The 24,209-nt window shown below is 36.3% G+C and overlaps 1 protein-coding gene across 1 annotated transcript in view; it reads right to left on the bottom strand.

Moving 5' to 3' along the window:
• The window catches only part of LOC122816738 (mucin-4-like), a 544,109-nt gene that overhangs the window by 454,445 nt on the left and 65,455 nt on the right, over positions 1–24,209 (bottom strand). The window contains exon 6 of the mRNA XM_044089732.1: positions 18,347–18,394. Within this exon, the coding sequence (XP_043945667.1) occupies positions 18,347–18,394 (48 nt within the window). The remainder of the gene's footprint in view (positions 1–18,346; positions 18,395–24,209) is intronic.

Here is a 24,209-nt window from a genome sequence, read left to right as displayed (position 1 = left end):
GCTGAGGAGAAGGTAGGCATGAGATAGGGAGATACTGGCCTAATAAGACAAGAATATTTTGTTCCTGTAAAGGAGTTCAGGTTTTTGGTGGGTTTTCTTTTTGTTGTTGAGGACGTGCAGATCAAGTTTGAAATGGTCATCAATGGTGACCTCTAATAGTTATTGAGGGATGAGATTGAGAAGGAAGATTTAAGGTAGTTCATGGTTTTTGGAATGAAAAGGAAGAGTTTCTTCTTTTTTGGATTTAGAATTAATTGGTTCATGGTGAGCCAATTTTAAATGGATAAGAAGGATTTTTGTGTCGTATTTAAGTCAGAGGGGGTATCAGCTATTGCAATCATCGTTCATCAGACAAATGTTTAGCATAATAGAAACCATTTAAATATTGTTCCAAGGGAATCAGTTCCAGCTAATCATGTTAGACAGACTGATTCAACACATACTTTTAGATTTTTAGCTATTCAGGTCATACACTCAAGCATAAGAGGGGGCGACATTGAGAACTACACAGAAAGTGCAGAACAGAAATGGATTCTTTCACTTAATGCTGAAAGGCCCCCCGGTTTAAATGGCACTACATCTCTTAAACCTTTTCTCAAATCACGCTGTCTTCAGCATTTTTAGCTTTGGATGTCCTTTTTATTATTATTTATTATATATACAAATTTATTTTAAGCATATTTTTGTACATTTTGCATATAGTTTAGTCTAGAAATATTTATACACACACACACATATATATATATATATATGTTTTATTCCTGCTATTTTATACACTCTATGCCTGCCTGTGTTATTTATACATCCTTTCATATTTTATTGTGTTCTATCAGGCTTTTAGCAGTTTTTTATAAAATACATATGTATTTAATGAATATGTACATATATATATATATATATATATATATATCTATATATATATATATATATATATATATATATATATATACACAATGTTATGTTTTTAGATGTTTTTATTAGTTGTATTCCATAGGTACCTTTATCCCCTTTTACTTACAATTTTTATTGTTTATTGCAGAGTTTAAATGTTGAACCTTTTGTGATTGGTTTGCGAATATCAGCTGATTCCCTTGGAACGATATTTAAATGGTTTCTGTTATGTTAAACATTTGTCTGATGAAGCGATGATTACAATCGTGAAAGTGCTTACATTTCTGTGTGTTTTTCAATAAAATTCTTGTTAGTTGTGTGTAAGATTGGTGCAATTTGTCTTTTTACAGTTCCTCATTTTTGCACTTCTCTGTACCTTTGAGCCACTTTATTGTTTTATAGAGTTTCTTTTTTTATTTGGCACAAGGGGCACCAACCTTTCTATGGAGGATCCATTATGTAGCAGCAGTGATCACCTCTTATGAGTCTTGGAAGTGCAGGAGAATACATTACTGGATTTACATGCTCTATGTACTGCAGCAAATGAAACGGCTGTAAGCGACCAGCTCCCTAATTTTTTTAAGTTACATAGAGAGCTTGAGAATAATTTATATAAAAATAAGAGGTTGCAATGGCAATGCTTGACCCTTGAGGCATCACTCAAGAACAATATTATTCCACGGGGACCGAGGGTCCTTAACATGCCCAGTTATGGCGAGCAATACACAGATTTATTAAGGAGATGGCAAGAGCTGAACTTATCCTTTTGCTCTTAATACATGGAGCTACTTATTGACTTTTTCTTACCTATGGAACGTGAGCTTAAGGAAAATATTATTTGAATGGAACACACACTATATTAAATACTTTTTCTGTGGATATTATCAGCGACAGGCTAAATAAACTACAAGATAGTGTTATGTCATACGAGAAGAGGCTAAAAGCTACTAAATCTCAGAAGTTACAATGAGACAAAAAGGATTTTGAGAATAATAATGTATTCTCTTGGCCCAGGGAATGTTTAAGATCAGTGGCTGCACAGCATGTTAATTCTATGACAGACCAATTGGGTGAGAGTTCTAATGTGCTAAATAACATGCTTAGCTCACAACTGCCAGCAACGTTACAAGCATTTCCAGCAATATGTACAGACATTAACAATGTTGACTTAACTAATTCTGGGGAACAGGCTAGTACTAGCAATAGGTTCTTTTCTAGTGATGGCACTGTAAATAGGAGAGAGTTGGTTATGCCAGCACATGAATTGAGACCTGGTAAGACGATTGGTGATAATTCAGTTTTTTTAGAGAACAACAAAATAGCGCAGTTCTCCCTGAAGAATCCATTACCCATAAAGACTCGTTCGAGGAGTTTGACCAGGCCAATGAAGGGGCAGAGACAATGGAATATGGAGCAGAATCCACAACAAACCAAAAGGAGGAGAATTTAAATTCAGATTTAGTTTTTAATATTTCATCGATAATGTTGACTAAAGAGCAAACTGAATTATTAAATAAAGGTCTTTCCTTTATTCCTGCCCAGAGGGCTAACCGTGTAGAAATGCTCAAAGATTTAAGATTACTTGGCAGGAACTTATCTTTGAGAAATATGTTGCATCGAATACTGACACAGATAATGTTGGTTATGCCTCATTTAAAAGACCTAGTACTTTTGTACCAACCATGCACTCTGCTATACAGACATTCATTAATATATGTGAATCTGATTTTAGGGAATTATTTGCTAATGGAACTAGGACTAATTTTAATAACATGTCTTTAAGTGATAAGAGGGCACTACAAGAACTAAAACACATGCGTTCACTTGAAATTAACCAAGCTGACAAAGGAGGCGGCATTGTGATACTAGATAAAGCATTATATTTGCAACAGATAAATGCTTTATTACACAATGGCAACACTTATCAATGTGTTTCTAAAAGAGTTGTCACTGGCATTACAAAGAGAGTATCTTTTTTAATTTTTGATTTATTAACGACTGGTTTAATTAATGAGGAATTATTTAAATTTTTTAATACTAATAGCCCATTAGTTCAATGATTTATGGTCTCCCTAAAATACACAAGGACAATATGATACCACCAATGAGACCTATAGTGTCTGGTGCAGGTTGGTGCACCTTTGTCTATTTTTGTGGAAGGTACTTTACATGGATTCCTCGATGATTGCCATACAATTGTCAAAGACACTAAAACATTTTAGAGAGATTGTATAGCAGGATTGCTACTATTGACAGTGACTTTGTTTTTGTGACAATGAATATTGAGTCTTTGTTTACATCTATATCCAATGCATGGGTGATTGATAAAATGAGGGAATTCTTAACTTTTAATAGATGTTTTGATGCAAACAAAATAACACTTATTTGCAGTTTGCTTTAAATAATTTTTGAGAACAACGTGTTTGTCTTTGAAGACCAGTTTTATCTCCAGAAGACTGGCATGGCTATAGGCACAGCTTGTGCCAATAGCTACGCCAATCTAGCTCTGGTCATGTGGAAACAATGTTTTTTGACTGATAGCAATGCATTTTTAGTAACATCTTATGGTATGTCCGTTTCGTTGATGATATTTTTTTGTTGTGGAAGGGTGATATTTCTGAGCTTCATAATTTTGTCAACTATTTGCACACTACTACTGATTTTCTAAAATTCACTTATGATTATTCTTCTTTAGAAGTGAATTTTCTAGATGTGTTAAGAAATCAGATTTAAATATTGTACAGAGTAGTAGTTTTAGGAAACCCACTAGAAAAAATGCTTTACTTCATAAAAAGAGTATGCACCCTAGACACATTCCCAGGAATGTGTTAAAGGGGCTGATCTATAGGGTGATGAGGTTACACGATAATGATGAAGAGGCCAAGCAAGCACTTAGTATTGTTTAGCAAGATTTTCTAGATAGAGGTTATTCTAAAATAGAAATTACCGCCACCATAGACGAAGCATGGACTCAGAGGAACCATAGATGTAGACCATATTTTAGCTATGCAGCACAGTCGGATGACTTTACCTATACCAAAGATGGTTTAGAGTTGTTCTCCAATATTCCAGCAATATCAATGAGTATACCTCCATTATTAAGAGACATTGGAGTTTACTACACGAAGTACCAGGCCTTACAGCTAAAGTTGGGGATGTTCCCCTATTCTCCTTTAAGAACAATAAATCTTTGAAGCAATATTTTTTTAACAAAATGAGTGTAAATAGGCCATTCCCCTCTATGCGCACTGGTACTTTTCCTTGCAGACGATGCACTGCATGTCAGTACATTTACACCAGTACTGTCTATGTACACCCCAGATGACACTTTTCAATTAAATATCCAGATTAAGTTGACTGCCGTACGACTAACGTGGTTTATTTCTCTTTCTGTCAGTTGTGCCATGCATATTATGTAGGCAAAACAAATGATGTTTAAGGATAGGATCCTTGAACATAGGAGAGATATTATTAATCAAAATGAGAACAATACTCTAGCTAATCATGTTAGACAGACTGATTCAACACATACTTTTAGATTTTTAGCTATTCAGGTCATACACTCGAGCATAACAGGGGACACCATTGAGAACTACACAGAAAGTGCAGAACAGAAATGGATTCTTTCACTTAATGCTGAAAGGCCCCCTGGTTTAAATGGTACTACATCTCTTAAACCTTTTCTGAAATCATGCTGTCTTAAGCATTTTTAGCTTTAGACATCCTTTTTATTATTATTTATTATATATACAAATTTATTTTAAGCATATTTTTGTACATTTTGCATATAGCTTAGTCTAGAAATATATATATATATATATATATATATATATATATATATATATATATATATATATATTATTCCTGCCATTTTATGCCTGGGTTATTTATACATCCTTTCATATTTTATTGTGTTCTATCAGGATTTTAGCAGTTTTTTATATAATACATATGTATTTAATGAATATATACATATATATATATATATATATATATATATATATATATACAAATGTTATGTTTTTTAGATGTTTTTGTTAGTTGTATTGCAAAGGCACTGTTATTCCCTTTTACTTACACTTCTTATTGTTTATTGAAGAGTTTAAATGTTGAACCTTTTGTGATTGGTTTGCGAATATCAGCTGATTCCCTTGGAATGATATTTAAATGGTTTCTTTCTTTTATGTTAAATATTTGTCTGCTGAAGCGATGATTACAATCATGAAAGCACTTACGTTTCTGTGTGTTTTTCAATAAAATTTTTGTTAGTTGTGTGTAAGATTGGTGCAATTTGTCTTTTTACAGTTCCTCATTTTTGCACCTCTCTGTACCTTTGTGCCGTTTTATTGTTTTATAGGGTATCAGCTATGGTGATAACTGTGGAGTCATCAGTGTATTGCATTAGTGATGACTGTGGGCAAGATGTGGACAATAGGTTGGTAAAGATATTAAGCAGTTATGGGCCAAGGATAGACCCTTGAGGCACACCCATTTTGACAGGTAGAGCAGGAGGACTGGCAAAAAGCCATCTGACAGATTGAAGATGGTCACTGAGGCAATTAGCGAACCAGGATATAGCGGAGGTGGACAGGTTTAGTTCACAGAGTTTATTCAGGAGGAGGAGGGGGTGGGAGATGGTATCAAATGCCTTAGAGAGATCAAGAAATAGGCATGAGATAAGCTTGTTTTGATCTTTTGCTTGAGATATTTTGTTTACGAAGGAGATGAGGGCAGTGGAGGTGCTATGCTTAGGGTGAAAATGTGTTATGTAGGGGTAAGAAGGTTTTCTTGTAACAGGAAGTAAAGGATCTGTGTACACATTTTTCTAGAATTTTAGAAAGAGGAGATAGGATTGCAATAGGCCCGAAGATGCCAAGCTCTTATGAGTTACCTCCCTTGTGGATAGGTAAGGTGTAGAACTGTTTCCAAATTGTGGGTACTTTGGACTCAGTAATGGAATGGTTAAGTATGGAGATGGGGAGGGCAAGAGTGTTAGCCACTTTTTGGAAAAAGAGTGGGGGTACATTATCAATTGTGGGGGAGCAGGGTTTAAGCTTTTGGAGTAGGGATTTAACACAGTTAGTAGATGGGGAGCAGGGTTTAAGCTTTTGGAGTAGGGATTTAACACAGTTAGTAGATATTTTTTTAAAAGAAAAGGACTTGGGGAGGAAGGAGGTTGTAGGAGGTGCAGAGGGAGTAAGCATTTGGGTTGGAGTTGGTTTGGAAGGTTAATTTGCTGATAGTGTCAAATGAAATAAGAAGTGAGATTGTTAGCAATTTCAAGGGGTGTGCTATAAGATCAAAGTTGTAGGGAGGAGGGGTTACATGAATGAGGAATTTGGTTAATGGCATGCCAGACTTTCTTTGGGTTAGAGTCTGCAGTTTGTGGGTTCGAACAGAAGCTCTTCTTGTCATTATAAATGGATTCTTGGTAAGGTTGTGAAGGTCTTTATATTGATGGAGGTGGGAGGGGAGTTTGGTTTTGGACCAAAACCTCCAAGCATTGTCTGTTTTTTGCATTAAGGAGCTGGTGAAGGGTGTAAGCCAGGGGGATATAATAGATTTTATTTAAACAGATTGTAAGGCAGCAGTGGAGTAGAGTATGATAAAAAATATGCAACTGAATTATAGTACAGCATCCTCTAGGGGTAGGTGTCTAAGGATGGGCCAGTTAATGGCTGAGAAATGGCTGTTAAACTGGTCAGAGTCAAAACTGGAAAGTTTGTGGCAAGTTATGAACTTATGTGGTCTAGCAGAATGTGGTGAGAATTTCAGGACAGTGGACACTGAGAGCATCAAACAGTGTTTTTGGGAAGTGATATTTATGGGGGAGGAAGACAAACATCCAGTCAAGAAGAGAGGAAGAGTTAGATTTATTGGTGTGAGTAGGAGTGGAGGTTGATTGGGACAAGCCAAGCAGATTAACGCGGGAGCTATTGGTATCTGAGAAGAGGGATAGCCAAATAATGTTGACGTCACCTAAGATTATAGTTTCATTAGGTATGTGCTGAGTGAACCAAGAGAGAACATTTTCTAGTACAGGAGTATTGTCACCAGGGGGTATGTAAATTGCAACTATGGTGATTGTGTTGTGAGCATTAATTTTGCAGTTTGCAATTAGCAGTTCGGCTGGTGGGGTAGAGGGGGGTGGTGATAGCAAGGGGGGTTACTGTACATTGGTTAGAGAACATGATGGTGACACCTCCACCTTTTTTCTGGAGTCTGTCAAGTTGTAAGATGTTGTACCTTGGGGGTATAAAGTCTTTGTCAGGAATGTGGGGTTTCAGCCAAGTTTCACAGAGAGTTATGATATCAGGAGAGTGATGGGACATCCAAGCATGGAATTCACTGACTTTGTTGCCTATACTTCTGATGTTCATGGAATACAGAGAAAGATGTTTTGTGGGAATGTTAGGATGAGGACAGGTAGGGTACTTGCGCATAGGGGCAAAGGGAGAGGGGATGTCCAGGGTTAGGGTGGATGTCAACGGATTGGAGCAGGATAGAGTGAGTAGGAAACACGTTGTGAGGAGGGAGGAAGTAATAAAAATTTACCTTGCTTTTGGGAGAGAATGAGGAACAAGGGGGAAGTTTGATTCTAGGAAGATGGAGAGTTATAGAAAGGGTAGATAAGGCTATCAGAAATGAGTGTAGGAACTGTGGACTAACGAAAGGATAGATACAGGTTGGTGATGGGTGGTGGGATTTTAAGTGAGCATTGTAGGGTAGAGCTAGAGAGGAGGGATAGAAACAGGTTGAAAATTAGCATGGTGATGAATGGAATAGGTTGGATGGAAGGTGGTCAGGCTATCAGTCAAGAGGTATCATTTGGACAGAAATAGAGAGAATAATATTAACTAGTGACTGTTAGAGAGGTGGGATTAATAGTGAGATGATATGTTTAAAGAAATGGTGTTAAAGATCTAGGTTGTAAGCCAAGAAAAGCAGAAGTATTGAAACAATTATTGGAGAAATAAAGATGAAACAGATATAGTATTGTCACATAGACATTCCTTAATTAAGTATAATGTCTTTGGGATAAACACATTTCTGGGAGTTTTGTTGTTGGTACAATGTAGAAAGTATTACGTGGCCATTGTGAGCTTTCCAAGGTGATATGAATGTTCTCCACTGACTCACACATTTTGTATTATTAGTGTGCTTTAAAGGAGCTATAAGTAAACATCTTACCACCAAACTGTTAAGGTAACAGTATGCATTATCAACTGTGCAAGGAAATTAAAAGACATTTATGTTGGGTAGTAAGCCCAAGTCCTACCCTGCACACATACATCTCTAAATGATGTAGTAATTGAACTCTGAGAGTGTAAAACCTGGAAGGGAAGAGAAAAATAACCCTAAAATCAGAAATAATAACACAGAGCCTATTTACATTCATCAGTATGTATATATCATGAATATCCATATAACTGCAATGCTAAATAATAGTAGTCAGTGGCAGACATTTCAATAATATTACTTTTAATATGATACAATGTAGCCTTCTTTTAACATGCTTCATTTTTATTGTTTTAATATAAGCAATCACATCATGCATATTTCCATAAAATATCACAACAAAAGTTAGAACTTGTGAAACATTTTAATAATTACCGTGAGGCTTAGAACATGTGTAAACATTGAAAGTGACAAAAATCCACTTTACTACCCCCCTTAATCTATGGACTATATATTATGATTATTGTGATTAAGTATTGGTGTTTGCTGTCTTACCAAGGCACAGCTCACAAGTCTTACAACATGTTCACTTATATTTTTCTTAAAACTCCCCAACATAGCTGTCCCATGACCCCATCATAGGTTTGCCATCCTACTGACACCACTCACTCTTCCTAAACCTCTTCTCCAGAACTTTATTCTCAATACAGCATTTACGTGCATTTGGCTACCTTTGGATGCATTTAAAAACAACTGTGAATAAATAATTCAGTATCAATACATGATGTTTCTGGTCACATTATCTATAGGTTGTGATATGTAATTATGGTGGACTGTCATTGTGGATGGTGTTCCACAATGTGATATTCTTTCTTCTCCTCCCACTTTCCTTCTCACGATTCAGGATGTGAGCTTTTGGAATCAGTTCTAGAAAGTGTTTCTGTTTAGTGGGCAGAGGTTTTTTTTTTGCTGTTCCAGAGCTTTTAGAAGTCACACCTAAGGTGAGCCCAGATTATATGACAAATGTATCTTTCTTTTTTAAATAATTAAATTGCTAGCTATGCTTACTAATACACACATTGGGTGCACTGGCAATAGTAAGAATTACAATATGTGTGTTTAATTTCACAGAATATGATAAAAGATACAAGGCAGAGATCACTTGAAAAGATGAGGGGGGAAGATAAATATTGGGAAAATAGTGCAATATGCGTCAGAATGGTGGAATGGTTAGCTTTGTCAACTCACAACAAGAGGTGCCCTTGTTCAGTTCTTGGCTAGGTGCCTTCTGTTTTGGGTCTGCATGTGCTCCCTGTGTTGTTAGGGTTTCCTATGGGGACTATGGTTTCCTCACATATTCCAAAGACATGCAGCAGGTGGATTGGATACTCTAAATTGGTTATAGGTTTGAGTGGGCATGCGAGTGTGTGGTATGGATGAACAACCACAGCAGGGCTAGGCATGTGGCGATGTGTCCCTTAGCTCAGATTGTCTCTGTGAAGTGACAACCTGACCCAAAGTGCAAAAATGGGAAAAATGGGTTGTAGGTGGACGGAGATAACAAATATTACCAAATAGAATTAATGGAATATCTGACTGGGAAGAGGATAAAAGTAAAAAAAAGAAGAAGAAGATGAGTAAGAAGAAGACGATGGTTTAAGCTCTCTGCTCTTTAATCAGCTTTTAAATTTTCAGGTTCTTATTTACATATAAAACTGTAGTCTGACATACACTTTTGGAAATAAGCACAATAAATACTTTTATATGATGGACTTAACTGACAAACAACATTCAATGAATTTAACTGCAAATAAACAGCAGTAAAGAAATATTTGTTTCTGAAATACTATAATATAGTATCTACTGTATTGCAGCTTTCTCTGACTAGTGGTGAATGAAAAAGACCTTTAAAAGAGAAAATGTACCGAGATATCTACCAATACTACTATGCAACATAACTGCTTTTCTTACCTGAGCAATGCTTGTTCCAGGCACTGATGTACTCATGTCAGGTGTATGCTGAAGAAAGGGGGACATAACAACATGAGTACTCATAATCTATTAATTTTGAAAAGACAGTGAGAGTCAACCTTCTAAACCTTTAACTTGAAGTAATAGTTACAGAAGGAATGGTTGTTTTTAGAATGCTGTACTACTTGGTATATTGCAGATTACATTCCCTACTGGTGAAAAAAAAATTAAAAAGAAAATGCACAGAAATATCCACTAGAGAATAACTTTCTTACCTGAACAGCCACAGTTCCAGGCATTGATGTACTCAGGTTGGATAGATGCTGGAGAAAGTGGAAGATAACAGCATAAAAACAGCTCACCAAATGGTTAATTTAGAAAAATAAACAATTTCTTATGAATACATATGTGAATCTTCTGGAATAAAAAGATAAATTAGATAGATGATGGGATGAAAAAAAATAAAAAGTAACATTTAGTCTTTGCGAATACAACCTGATTAAATTGTATTTTTAATGGACCTAAACAGTTCCTCTCAGTTTGGACAATTCTGTGCATTGCCTCACTCAGCGGGGAGGGTGTATTGTCATATTGCACCTCTTGTGGAATCCAGCCATAATGACATTTATATGACAAATGCCTCCTCCTTCTTACAGTAAATTGTTGTTTGGTGCACTGAGAACTGAAACTTACTAACTGGAAATAATATGCAGAGCAGAGTATGTGAAATGATATATAGCAGAGGTTAGTTAAAAAAAGTCTAGTAGAAGGATAAATACTGCAAGAACAAAATGGCTCTAAAAACATTTCCTACAATATTTATAAACAAAAGTAAATAAAAGTCACATCCAGACCATGTAACAAGGAACGGAAAAGGTAGTTTGGGATTAGCTGATTTGAAGCAACTAACAGTTTGCATAACCTTGGAGGAAGAGAAAACTTATCTTGGAAAACAATCCATGTCTTTTCTCCGAGAATGTGCATCCTTAGATATATAATAATTTAAAGTCTCACAACCTTGTCATCAAGTATGAATATAATCAGGTCATGTGGCAGAAAGGACTGTTAGTGAAGAGCTTTCTGCTTTCATACTGCAGAGGTTTGACTAGTCCCTCAAATGTGTTAGAAAATATATTATTTTAATTATTCCTACAATATCCGAAAGTTACAAGGAGAAGAATATGAGTAAGAAGGATATGATGGTTTAAGCTCTTTGCTCTTTTAATCAGCTCTTAATTTTTCAGGTTCTTTTTAATATAAAACTGTAGTCAGACATACATGTTTGGAAATAAGCACAGCAGATAATTTTTTTTTATGATGAACTTACCTGACAAACAAAATTCAGACAATTTAATGGTAAATAAACAGTACTGAAGAAATATTTGTTTTTGAAATACTATAATACAGCAGGTACTGTATTACAGCTTTCTCTGATTAGTGGTGAATAAAAAAAAAAACTTTAAAACAGAAAATGTACTGCGATATCTTCCAATACTACTATGCAACATAATTGCTTTCCTTACCTGAGTAATGGTTATTCCAGGCACTGATGCAGTCAGGTCAGGCACATGCTGAAGAAAGATGGACATAACAACATTAGACCTTATGCTATTTTCATTTTGACACACAGACAGACAGCCTTCTAAAGCTTTAATGGAAGTAAAAATAACAGCAGGAATGTTTTCTTTTAGAATTCTGAACTAGTTGTATTATTGCAGATTTCATTAAGTATTGGTGGAAAAAAAAAAACATTTTAAAGAGAAATGTTCGGACATATCGACTAGAAAATAACTTCCTTACCTGAACTCTTTTACATGTTCACTTATATTTTCTTAAAACTCCCCAACATAGCTGTCTCGTGACCTTATCTTAGGTTTGTTGTCCTATTGACACCTTTGACTCTTCCTAAACCCCTTCTCCAGAGCTTTATTTTCGGTACAGCACTTATGTCTCAGATTTTTCCTATTCTTATAGACAAACTTGGGGGAAGGACCTGCTACCTTACTTACTGAGACAAATGCTGTGTTATCCTAAGCTTGCACGGACAGCATCTACACCTTTGGGAGGGACACTGAAATGTAGATCCTGTCCATATTGTTCATTTGTGGACAAATCAAGATTTTTTAAGCATCCTGTCACTGGGAAACTTTGGGAGTTATGTCCATTAGCTAATTGTAACAGGGTTAATTTGGTCTATGTTTCACATTGTGTCAAATGTTTTAATTTTTACGTTGGCAAGACTAATATGAGACTAAGAGACAGGATATGGGACCATGATTATTGCACAAGGAGAGGTGAACTATTTAGTGCACTTGCAAAGCACACTCTAGAGTTAGGAAGGGAACATACTTTTTTATTTCAAGTTTTATCTGTTGTACATGATAATGCCAGACTAGGACCCATTAGTCATAATACTGAAAACATTGAACTAGAGAGGATCCTGAGACTTGGGGCACATAGATTTATGGGGCTTAATGATTCTGTCCCTATTAAATCAGCTTTAAGGATGAAGACACTTAAATGAGAAGGTTAAACAATGTATAACTATGTATACATGAGGAATTTTATGCTGTATGTGAGTAGCTGTTGCTTTAACCTGCTTTATACTAATTGGATTATTAATTGTGTTTTGGAGGGAATTTTATTGATTAGTTGGCTGTTGGGGAGTTTGTTTATAAGGATGCTATGTTTTTTATTGTAACTATGTCTGATGAAGCGGTTTGTTTGACCGCAAAAGCGCTTACGTCTGGTTCTATTTTGCAATAATAGACTTTTTACATCGTTTGCTGTCAGCGTCTACCTTTCAAGTTGGGATTTTTCATTCTGATTACTTTTGGAAATATGCACAGTAAATAATTTATATGATGGACTTAATTGACAGAAAGACTTGTAAAAATTTAACTGCAACTAAAGAGTACTGAAGAAATATATTTTTAGAACTATACTATACCAGGTAATGTATTGCAGCTTTCTCTGACTAGTGCTGAAAAAAACATGAAAAGAGAATATGCACTGAGATATCTACCCATACTACTATGCAACATAATTACTTTCATTACCTGAGTAACAGAAGTTCCAGGCACTGATGAACTCAGGTCAGGAATATGCTGAAGAAAGGGGACATCACAACATGAGAACTTATAATATATTAATTTTGAAAAGACACTGAGGGACAAACTTCTAAATCTTTAACTGAAAGTAAAAATTACAGAAGGAATGTTTGTTTTTACAATGCATACTAGCTGTTATATTGCAGATTTCATTCACTACTGGATTAAGAAAAAACATTTTGAAGAGAAAATGTACTAAAATATCCACTAGAAAATAAATTCCTTACCTGAACAGTTGTAGTTCCAGGCACTAATGTATTCAGGTTGGACAGATACTGGACAAAGGGGAAGACAACAGCATGGAAACATCACAGAAATTGGTTAATTTTGAAAAAAAAAACAATTTCTTATGACTACATATCCGAACCTTCTGGAATAAAAGGATAAATTAGATGATAGGATGAAAAAATAATAAAAAGTAATATTTAGTCTTTGCTGAATACAGCCTGATGAAATTTTATTTTTAATGGACCTAAACATTTCCTCTCGGTTTGGACAACTCAGTGCATTGCCCCACTCGTTGGGGAGGATGTATTGCCATATTGCAACTCTTGTCGAATCCAGCCATAATGAGAGCAACATTTATATGACAAATACCTCTTCTTTATTACAGTAAATTGTCAAGTTGTATAATTAATATATATGTTTGGTGCACTGAGAACTGGAACTTACTAAATGGAAATAATATGGCAGTGCAGAATATGTAAAATGATACACAGCAGAGGTTACTTAAAAAAATAAAAAGTCCAGTCAAAGGTTAAATACTGTAAGAATAAATGTTACCAATAACTGTTCCTGCTGTTCCAAGATAAAAATGAAATACAGATCAAGTAACAAGGAAAGGATAAGGTAGTTTGGGATTACTTGATTTGAAGTGGTATTTCAGAGCAACACAGTTAAGACTGCTATACATGGCACAAACAAAAAGCTACAATGCTACAACATGAAGAGGAAAGGGATGATGATAAAACATTTGTGTGTGTGTGTGTGTGTGTGTGTGTGTGTGTGTGTGTGTGTGTGTGTGTGTGTGTGTGTGTGTGTGTGTGTTTGAGTGTGTATGTGTGTCTGCATGTGTGTGTGTGTGTGTGGGTCTATATCACATCGTTGAACTTTAATTTTTTTGAATATCTAATCATTGAACCCTAATTGTTGAAGTCAATATTCAGTGAATGTCCTAAACATCGAATTGTTTTAGCTGGCCATCCTGAAAAAAGTTATGTGATTGAGATGCCCATTGGCCATTATTTACGCATTACTTCACTGTAGTGCGATCTCAGAGTTGTTAAATATAATTTGCAGGGGGTGTATGGGGTGCAGCCCCCCTGCAAAAATATAAAAAAGTTTACCTTTCAGTGTTGGCCAACTAAAATATTTTGATGAATTCCATTTCGAAGTTTAGGTGGTTCATAGAATTCGGCAATTAGGGTTTGATGACTAGTTATTTGATAAAATAAAAGTTTAATGATGTGATATAGGTGTGTGTGTGTGTGTGTGTGTGTGTGTGTGTGTGTGTGTGTGTGTGTGTTTCTGTTTCTGTGTCTATGTGCTTGTGGGATAGTACACATTAATAAGGTGATGCAGTGTCTATTTTCCTTTTCAAATATTTTGTTGTTAGAAGTCTTGCGTTGATTAGTTGCGATTCAGTGCTTGTGCATTTCAGGAATTAGATATATATCCATAACAAGAGAGTCCAAAGTGGCTGCACTTCTGTTATAATAAATAACTCAGTCTCATATGTCTTTTCCTGTGGTCAATCCCTTGTAAGCCTTACACTGCAGCATTCACTGTGGAGTTTTACTATAAGCTACATGCCATTATTTCCTGAGATATTGCCCCTCATCCATTGTTTAGGACACTGTACACATATATGCATCTGACAGAGTTCGAATCTTATCAGTGACCAGTTTTAAAAGTGAGGTGCGACTTTAATTTATGAAGTCTTGTGAATTTTAAGGTTATTATTTTCATGGTTTGTGACTTGCCATCAACTGATTATGTATTCAAAAATATAACTGATGTTCAGTATTGCTTACAAGGCATTTTGTAGAAATAGGCATCAATTCTACATTTCTGATAAGAATCCAAATGTGAAACAACTTACAATAAAGTATGGCATACGGTAAAATGTTCCATTTATGACAGATAAAATTATTGCCGATGACATAGATCAAGTCGTGCTGCATAATAAAAGAATGAAAGTGCTTACCATATTCATTTCAGCCAAATTATTGGTAGAGCTTGGTACTTATAATGTCCTGACATTTTTGTTGTTTTTTAGTTATTAGTTCATGCTGTGGTATAGTGGTTGTGATTTCTTTTTTTGTCAGACATAAATTTATATAAATAAAAAGAAACCATATTGACATATTTTCACCTCCAAACATTATACACCCCTTACAATCTATCCAGTCATTGTCAGATAAACATTACAAAGCTCATTCAATTCCTGCCTTTCCTTAAACCTTATTTCTCCTCCAAAACATTATTCTGCATGTATTGTTCCTAAAATTCCCATTTTTTCACTTTGTGATTTGCTCTTTCCCTTTTCTGTTGATTTCACTTCCGGTTTTTATCTCTTTTACTATATTCACAACTTCTCGTACAGCTGGTTGAGATGATGATTTCCATTTTCTAGTAATTGCTTTTTTGGCAGCCACCAGAATTAAACTCAGCAGGGCCTTCCTATATTTGACAATTCTGGTTACACAAAGTTGCTTGAGTCTATATCATTTGAGCAAAATAAGTATTCATAGAATAATTATTCATCGAACACTAATCAGCCAAATTAATTTTGGCAACCCCAGAATTTTTCCCAGGGTTAGGATGCACTTGTCCATCACTGCAACTTTTCCATTTTCCCCACTGAAGTATGACCTCAGAGTTGGTATATATAGTGAGGAGGGTGTGGAGGGCAAAGCTCCCCACTTGTTGGGTTTGATTTGTTGTGGTGTCTGTTCTGGAGTGCTGGTGGGTGAGTGGTTCCTAACACTGGTAAAAAGTCTATTTTTTTTCTGAAATGAGTATCGATGATTACTGTTCTATGAATACATATCTGAAAAATACATATTTCGATTATGTGATATAGTCCCAATTTGTTCACCCAGTATTTCTGTTAGAGAACTCTGCAGGATGGCAAAGTCAGCTGGGGTCCCTTCTGTGCAGAGTCTACATGTCCTCCGTGTGTTCGCATGGGTTTCCTCCAGGTGGTCTGGTTTCCTCCGAAATTCCAAAGAGATACAGTAGGTGGCTTGGACACTCTAAACTGGCCTTAAGTGTGAGTGAGTGTGCAGTGCGGAAGAATTACCAGAGCAGGGCTTGCTACCTGGTGGTGTCAACCTTGGATCTAGATGATTGTTACTGTTGAAGTGACACCCTGACCTTTGTGCAAAGAATGGGAAAAGGGGTTGTGGATGGATGGATGGATGGCTGGATGGATGGATGGATGGATGGATGGATGGATGGATGGATGGAAGGATGCAGAGAATTTTTAAAGTCTTCCAACTCATTACTCTCCCAAAAAAATATGTTCCCAGTCACTTCTTTCTTCCCTTTCACACCACCATTTGCAATCTACCGAGGAAAAATTCTTTGGCGTCTACTTGAGTTATAAACATACCTATGTAAACGTTTCTAAGCAAAGATCCTAAGTCTTCTAGACTTTGTTGCATTTTTAGGATCCATACATACATCCAACCATTGTTGCTTTGTGAATTGCTTATCCAGTCTTTATTCCCAATCCTTTCTAACCTCCTCTGATTGAATCCTATAGTTATCATGCAATAGTTTCTATGTACTACTAATTATACTTTTTATAAGAGCAGCTTTTCTTCCACCAGTTCTGGTCTTTTGCTTAGGATCCACTCTTTCTTTCTTTTTGCCTGTACTCTGATATCAATCATTGATAGGGAAAACAATATCTAGCCTGCAGTCCAAATAAAATCGTTTCCTCTTCTCATACTATTACCTTTCCCTCTATAATTATTTCCACCCAATACTTTGGTTCTTTTGCCATTTATCTACAGTAAATTCCAGCCTCCTCTTGCCTATTCTCTGTACCCCTAATTTAAGTCATCCCTAATGGCAAAATCTCCTTTCTCCATTTCCGTGTTGGCTTAGTTCTTAAAATACCCACTGCCACTTTCTGAATATAATATTCTGTATAGTTATTTCTATTCTCCTTAAGGATAGATATTTTAACAGAAGTAGTTAAGAAACATTTATACAGTTTGACCTACTGAAGTCAGGGTTCCACTGTCCAGATACATCTTGGTGAAACTGCAGTATTTTATTCTTGCTACAGAACTCGTATGCATTTGGGTGAGTTTGGCTGTGTCTAGAAACAGCAGTAAATAAATAATGCAGTACCGCTACATGGTGGCTCTGGTGCACATTATCTATACTTTGTGATATGTAATTATGCGAGACAGTCATTGTGGATTTTGTTCCACAGAGTGATATTCTTGTTTATCCTTCCTTTTTCCCTTCTCACAAAGTGGGTCAGATGAATCACTTCTAGGCAGTGTTCCTGTTTAGAGAACAGGGCGTGTTTTGCTGCTCCAGATTTTTTGGAAGCCTGTCCTAAAGTGAGCCATATTCATATGGCAAATATTTATTTCTTTATATAATAAACTGCAATACTTACTAATACACATGTTGGGTGCACTGACAACAGTAACAGTTACTATCTGGGTGTTTCATGCTACAGTGTATGTTAAAGGATATATGGCAGAGATCACTTGAAATGGACTCATGGAAAGAAATAATAAGAGAATAATTAACAAGTGCTGGTGAAAACAGTTCCTGCAGTATCTGAAAGGTAAGAAAATAAACATGAAATAAAAAATATGAATAATAAGGAAATGATGGTCTATGCTCTCTGCTGTTTAAACTGTTATTTTTTAGGGTTTTTATTACTTATATAGAAAACCATTGTCAGAGATACACTTTTGGAAATAAGCATGTTATATAATCCTATATCATGCACCTTAAATGACAGACAAACGTCTAAGAATTTAATTGTAAGGAAAAAGTACTTAAGAACTATTTGTTTTTGAAATACAGCACTGGTTGGTATACTGCAGATTGCTCTGACTGCTGGATAAAATAAAAGTCAACAACACCAAAAAAAAATTCAAAGAGAAAATGCACAGAGATTATCTACCTGTACTGTTATACAACATAATTATGTTCCATACCTGCATTGTGTTACTTTCAGGTAGTGATGTACTCGGGCTGGGTATATGCTGAAGAAAGGGGAACATAACAACAGAAGAACTCACGATGATAATATATTCATTTTGAAAATACACTGAGAGACAAACTTCTAAAGCTTTTAAGTGGAAGTAAAGACTATAAATGGAAATGCATTTTTAAAACAATGTACTAGCTGGAATATTGCAGATTTCACTCACAAGTGGGTGAAAAACACATTGAAAGAGATAATGCACTGAAATATCCTCTAGAAGTACTATTATACAAACTAATTTCCTTACCTGTACTGTGGTATTTCCTGGTAATAATGTACTTAGGTTGGACACATGCTGGAGACTGGGGAACATAGCAGAAAGAGCAATTGCTGTAGTAAATGGTTCATTTTGAAAAAGAAAGATTAATTTCTTATGACTACATACCTGACCCTTATGGAAGGAAGGAACTACTTAGATAACAGGCAGTGCAAAAAACTGTTAACATCATTCTGTGAATTGGGTAACCCATAGGAGCTAGGCGAAATATGTGAAATCTTGGGGGGTGAGGGGTATGCTTTGTTATTGGCATACTCATTTAAATCTCTGCTGACTTTTATTTCCTTTTAGTAGCTAGAAGCTTTGTTAGGGTGGCCTCGAAATTGAAGAAAGTGCTTATACCTAGGAAACTCGCTATCTACATTGATGGAGTGTTTCAGTATTTCAAGCTCAGTTTTTAAATTATTAATCTCAGAGTTATAAAAGTTGAGGATGTGATTTCAAAGTCTTGTTTTGTCTGATGAAGTTGGGGCACTGACCCCTTCGAAAGCGCTCATTAAAATGGAATTTAATCATTGAACGGCATGCTGAGTAATCTTAATTGGTTTTCACTTGCTTTTGGTGTTTTTTCCTTGTTTACTTAGTCGATTTAGTAAGTGCAAAAAACTTGATAAAAAGTGGCATTTAGTCTTTGCTAAATATAATCTGATTACATTTTCCTGGGGAATCAATAAACTGCATGTAGGCTTCACACAAAGGCTACACAAAGTTTATGTGTTAGCTTGATGACCAGCAGTGCTGATGGCATATTCATGCTGCTCATTGCACTTACATGAATACAAGCATGGTTTTGTAGCCAGTGACAGTGCTGCCATCCAGGACCCTGTGCAGAAAAGCATGAGCACAGAAAGAAGAACCATTCAAGTCTGCCTGCCAGCAAACATCCTCTGTGAAATCGCGCTGACAGCCACAGCGAGCACCACGGGTGAAAATACTGCAAAACAGTAGAAATAACACAGTAAAGTGTACTGAGTTCAGTGTACAGTAAAGCAATTATTTGCAGAATGAATAATGGACGGGCAGTGTAAATGGCAAGGGCGACTAGAAGGAATAGTACACTGGGCAGGGGAAAGTGTGCTGATGAAAATTTGCACAGACATGAGTGAGAGGAATGAATACAGAGGAAGAGGGCATGGCAGATATGGAAATGTCCACAACTTAAGATATGTCAATGTATGTACACATCCACGACAGGTCAGTAGCATAACATTATGCATATATGTAGATAGGACAGTGCTGCTGTTTCCACCTCCTGGTTGCTTATATTATGATATAACCACACATGATAGTATATCTGTGATGGTCACACAAAGTATCATGTCAATGGAGGTGAATGGCTGTGATATACACATCACTGATATGCTCACTATACAGAAGCAATCATGGATACATAGCAACAGATTCCTGGACAAATATGGACAGAAACAGGTACAATCATGGACATTTTTAAAACATTTTTAAAATATTACAGCCATTAATCTGTGGCAGTTACAGAATATGTCATTGCAACTTATTATATGTGTTTTGCAGGAACAGATGTGTACAACTGTAAAGATTGTCAATATTTTATAATGGGAATTCACCCTTTCTCCATAGGTGACTTTTTGGAGGGGTTAAAAGGGACACTGTTAAACCTGCATTTGAAATTGGGTGCAATCCTGGACAGATGAGAGGTTTGCATGACACATAATCCACAGTGCCCCCACAAAAATCAAACACATGCCATCAATTTTGTCCCTGAGTTGTATATTTACTGCATGCAATACAGAATGACATATCATACAAGCATCTAATAAAACACCATGAAGGGAAGTCTGCACTGTCAAATCCTAACAGGTATGCATCCCAGAGAACAGGTCTGTATGGCCTACCAGATGTGTGGGAGCTCATTGTGTCAAATGTGATACACTTGATTAACGCACCCCTGCCTGACATAATCAGCCATACGGATGACAACACATACAAACAGCATGCTATTATGAGTGGATTCCCTACACACAGCTGAGTACTGCATGTATCTGCCACATGTAATAGCAATGGATACTGTCCGAAGCATCTGCAATTGATGCATAAATTAAGAAGTGATCCATTATAATGAATGGTGCAGCAGCATGTGAGAATGATGGCAATGCATCAGCTATGCCCATGTGCACAGAAAGTACAGCAGTGCAAAGTCAAGTGCCAGTGACTGAAGAAGCTGTTACTATAGTATTGTAGACATAACAAACAATTTATGGAGCACACTCTATAAAAACATGCCAAACCACAACACATGTGCCACATGATCACTGCCCCCTGACATTGCCAATGAAAATGTTTTACTGCCTTGATATCCTAACATACATCCATATGTGTTCATGCAAACTGTCAAGTGGTAATACTGATGTGATGTAGTGGTATGTCCATGACATAGTAGAGTCACACTGTAGCTGTACTTATGCTACAATTGGACTTCAGGCTGAATATCACCTCTAAATAAAACCTTTGGTATGAATGACATGTGACACAGTGGAACTGTTAACACAGTCGTACAACTCAACGTATATTTCACAGCATTACATCAGTTGTACAACATATGCCTTTATGTTTACCATTTGAAATGCATGGATGAGGGCCCTGACACAATAGACAAACACATTATAAATGAGGTGGATGCAGTTTATGCAGAACAGTTAATGACAGAATTTCTGACTGTCATACAATGCTGCTGGGAACCCAGGTATAATGCTTGTGAATAGCAATACAATACGGCATGCAATAAATTCAACAAGGTTGCAAGTGAATCTGAAAATGTCATATGTTTGTGTATATAACAGCATTACAACATGTTGATGCACCCAGGCATATGTGCTGTATGTATGATAACATTTTCAGATGCTAGGTATACATGTGCAGACTTGCTCCATACTGTAGCTGTCATGTGATGGTTGAATGAGAACTGTGTAGAATGTGGATATGCTCCACTATCAGAACACATGGCTTAGTAAGGCAACAATGTACATAGCATCATCCCATGTCCCCAGTCCTCAGGAGGCATATTACTACAGCTATTATGAAGGAACATGTAACCAAACAGCAGCAGTGGGCATCAATACAGCTCATCTCACAGACTGGAATACACTGCTGTGGGATTACATTACATTCACAACTCTACATAGCACATGTGGATGACAACAACATTGAAGCGTGTGCTGTTCATAGCATCCTAGGTCATTATTAGGCTAATGGCCAACATCCCATAATTTCTAACCATTATTATCTCAGTTAAACCCAAATCACAATCTCAAGGTCAGGGAAGATAGTAGGGGGTATGTGCTTATGTTTTTCATTTTATTACAGACTGCTTCTGTCCAAAAGGAACAGGGGTACCACTCATGACCAAATTAACAATCACACTTCCAGTGGTCTGGGGACGGCTTTTAAAGGATCATGGAGAGGTTTTGCTTCACAATGTGTATATGCATCTTACAGATGATGTCATCCTCAGGGTTCCACAGAAAGGATGTAATGTGGTCAGAGGGAAAAAGGGGATGTTGAATTCAGGGGGCTATGTAAAAGCTTTTCCTGAGAAGGAGTCATAAAAGAAGAGATTCAAAACATCATACAATGACTGGGATATACCACTAACCCACACAAATCCCACTTGACTGTGGTTAGATTTGAACACCATACATGGCTAGGTATACAAGCTGTGTTCCATATAACATAAATGTAGTACCACCACAGAAGTCTGAATTTAGTATTGTTACAGTGTCTTCTATAGACAATGACATCATTAATGTATGCTGAGAAGAAGATGCTGGGAGGAGGGTCTACAGAGCCGGGGACTCACATCCCCATGTAAAACTGTCTCCAGAATGACACTTGAATGAACAGAGACACACCCACCGAAGCTAACTGCTGTGGGAATAAAACCCCTACTAATCTTGTTAGACAACCTACAGAACACACTACTTAATGTTAGCAACACCACACAAGCCTGACATTAACACTGTCAAAGTGCACTTTATAGCAGATGACACCATCAGTGTATGCTGAGAAGAAGATGTTGGGACTGCAGTATGAAATTGCTGAGAAGTCATGTAGCAGTTTAAAAGTAACTTTGGAATGCTACTTGAGTGATGGCAGCAGGACCTAGACTCATGCTTATCTGAATATACATACACCCACACGTTGACTGTTGTGAGATTAGATCCCCTGTCTATATAGTTGCAAAGTTAGAGAACACATTACTTAATGTTCACACCAACACAAGATTATGATGTTTATAGTAGCAGTCTGCACTTTATAGTGGATGACATCATCATAGTATTGCAGGTAGCATATATTATTATGAGACTGGGGTACAAAGTCAGGTATTTCTGATATGACTGTGAGCACAATTTGCACAAGTACTTATTAGTACATCCAGGCAACCTATGTGAAATAGGTTGTCATGAATGCATATTGCAGAAATGTACCTGCTTTTCTGGATGTTGTTTAAATGAGACATATACACACACACACACACACACACACACACACACACACACACACACACACACACACACACACACACACACATACATACACACACACACACACACGCACACACAGAGTTGGGAAATACCAGTAGTGCAATGATGGAGTTATGTGTCTTCATATTTGGATGAAGGTATGTCCAGATTAAAACAAGTTACTGACAATATCAATGGAATATGATCATACTTGAGCAAGTCCACAGTCACTATAAATTTATTTATTTTTATTTATTTTACATTTGTTGACCAGGCTAGTCTAGCTGGATATATGTCCATTTTCAGTAGAGGCCTGGGGAGAAAAGCCCCACACATTTCAAATAAAGTTCACATCTACAGAAATACATATTTAGAATGCAAATACATTTTCTGAAAAGAAAAGATAAATAATATGAGGTTGCAAATGTATAAAGTACATATAAAGAAGGCTACAGATATTTGACTAGACTTAGTATAATTAAATGAAGTTACATTTAATTGTTGATAAAGAATAATAGCTAAGAAAATAAAATAAAATATAGTATAGATGTAGATAAGAAAGGAAGATAAAGGAAAGTGAAATGGAGAAGCAGTTAAGTAATACATCTAGAAGTAATATGTGACATTTTTTGGAGAATCAAGTAATAAGTAAGACTATGATAGAGAGGAAGCATAGTAGTAGTTAAAATGAAATAGTTTCAGAGATGAGAAGGTAGGTTGATTCAAGTAATAAGGGATAAGTTGGTCAGTCAGGTTTAGAACAGGGGCACATCCAATGTGTTTTCAGGAAGAGTTTAAGTTTATTTTTAAACAGAGTAATAGAGGGAATCGTGGTAAGTTCAGAGGGAAGTAGGTTCCAGGTTTTTCCAATAGAATTAGAAAAAAAGAGTCTCCAGCTCTATTGTTTGATTTGTTGACATATACAAGAGATTTCTGTGAAGATCTTAGGGATTTCAGCTTATCATAGTGGTGAATAAGGTTAGATAGGATGGGTGTTTTGGCAGGTTGATAAAGTATTCTGTGGACAATGGCCAGTTGAT

The sequence above is a fragment of the Protopterus annectens genome, chromosome 12.part0, assembly GCF_019279795.1.
Source record: "Protopterus annectens isolate FY-2018-M chromosome 12.part0, PAN1.0, whole genome shotgun sequence".
NCBI lineage: Eukaryota > Metazoa > Chordata > Ceratodontiformes > Protopteridae > Protopterus > Protopterus annectens.
This window is presented reverse-complemented; position numbering and strand designations above follow the sequence as displayed.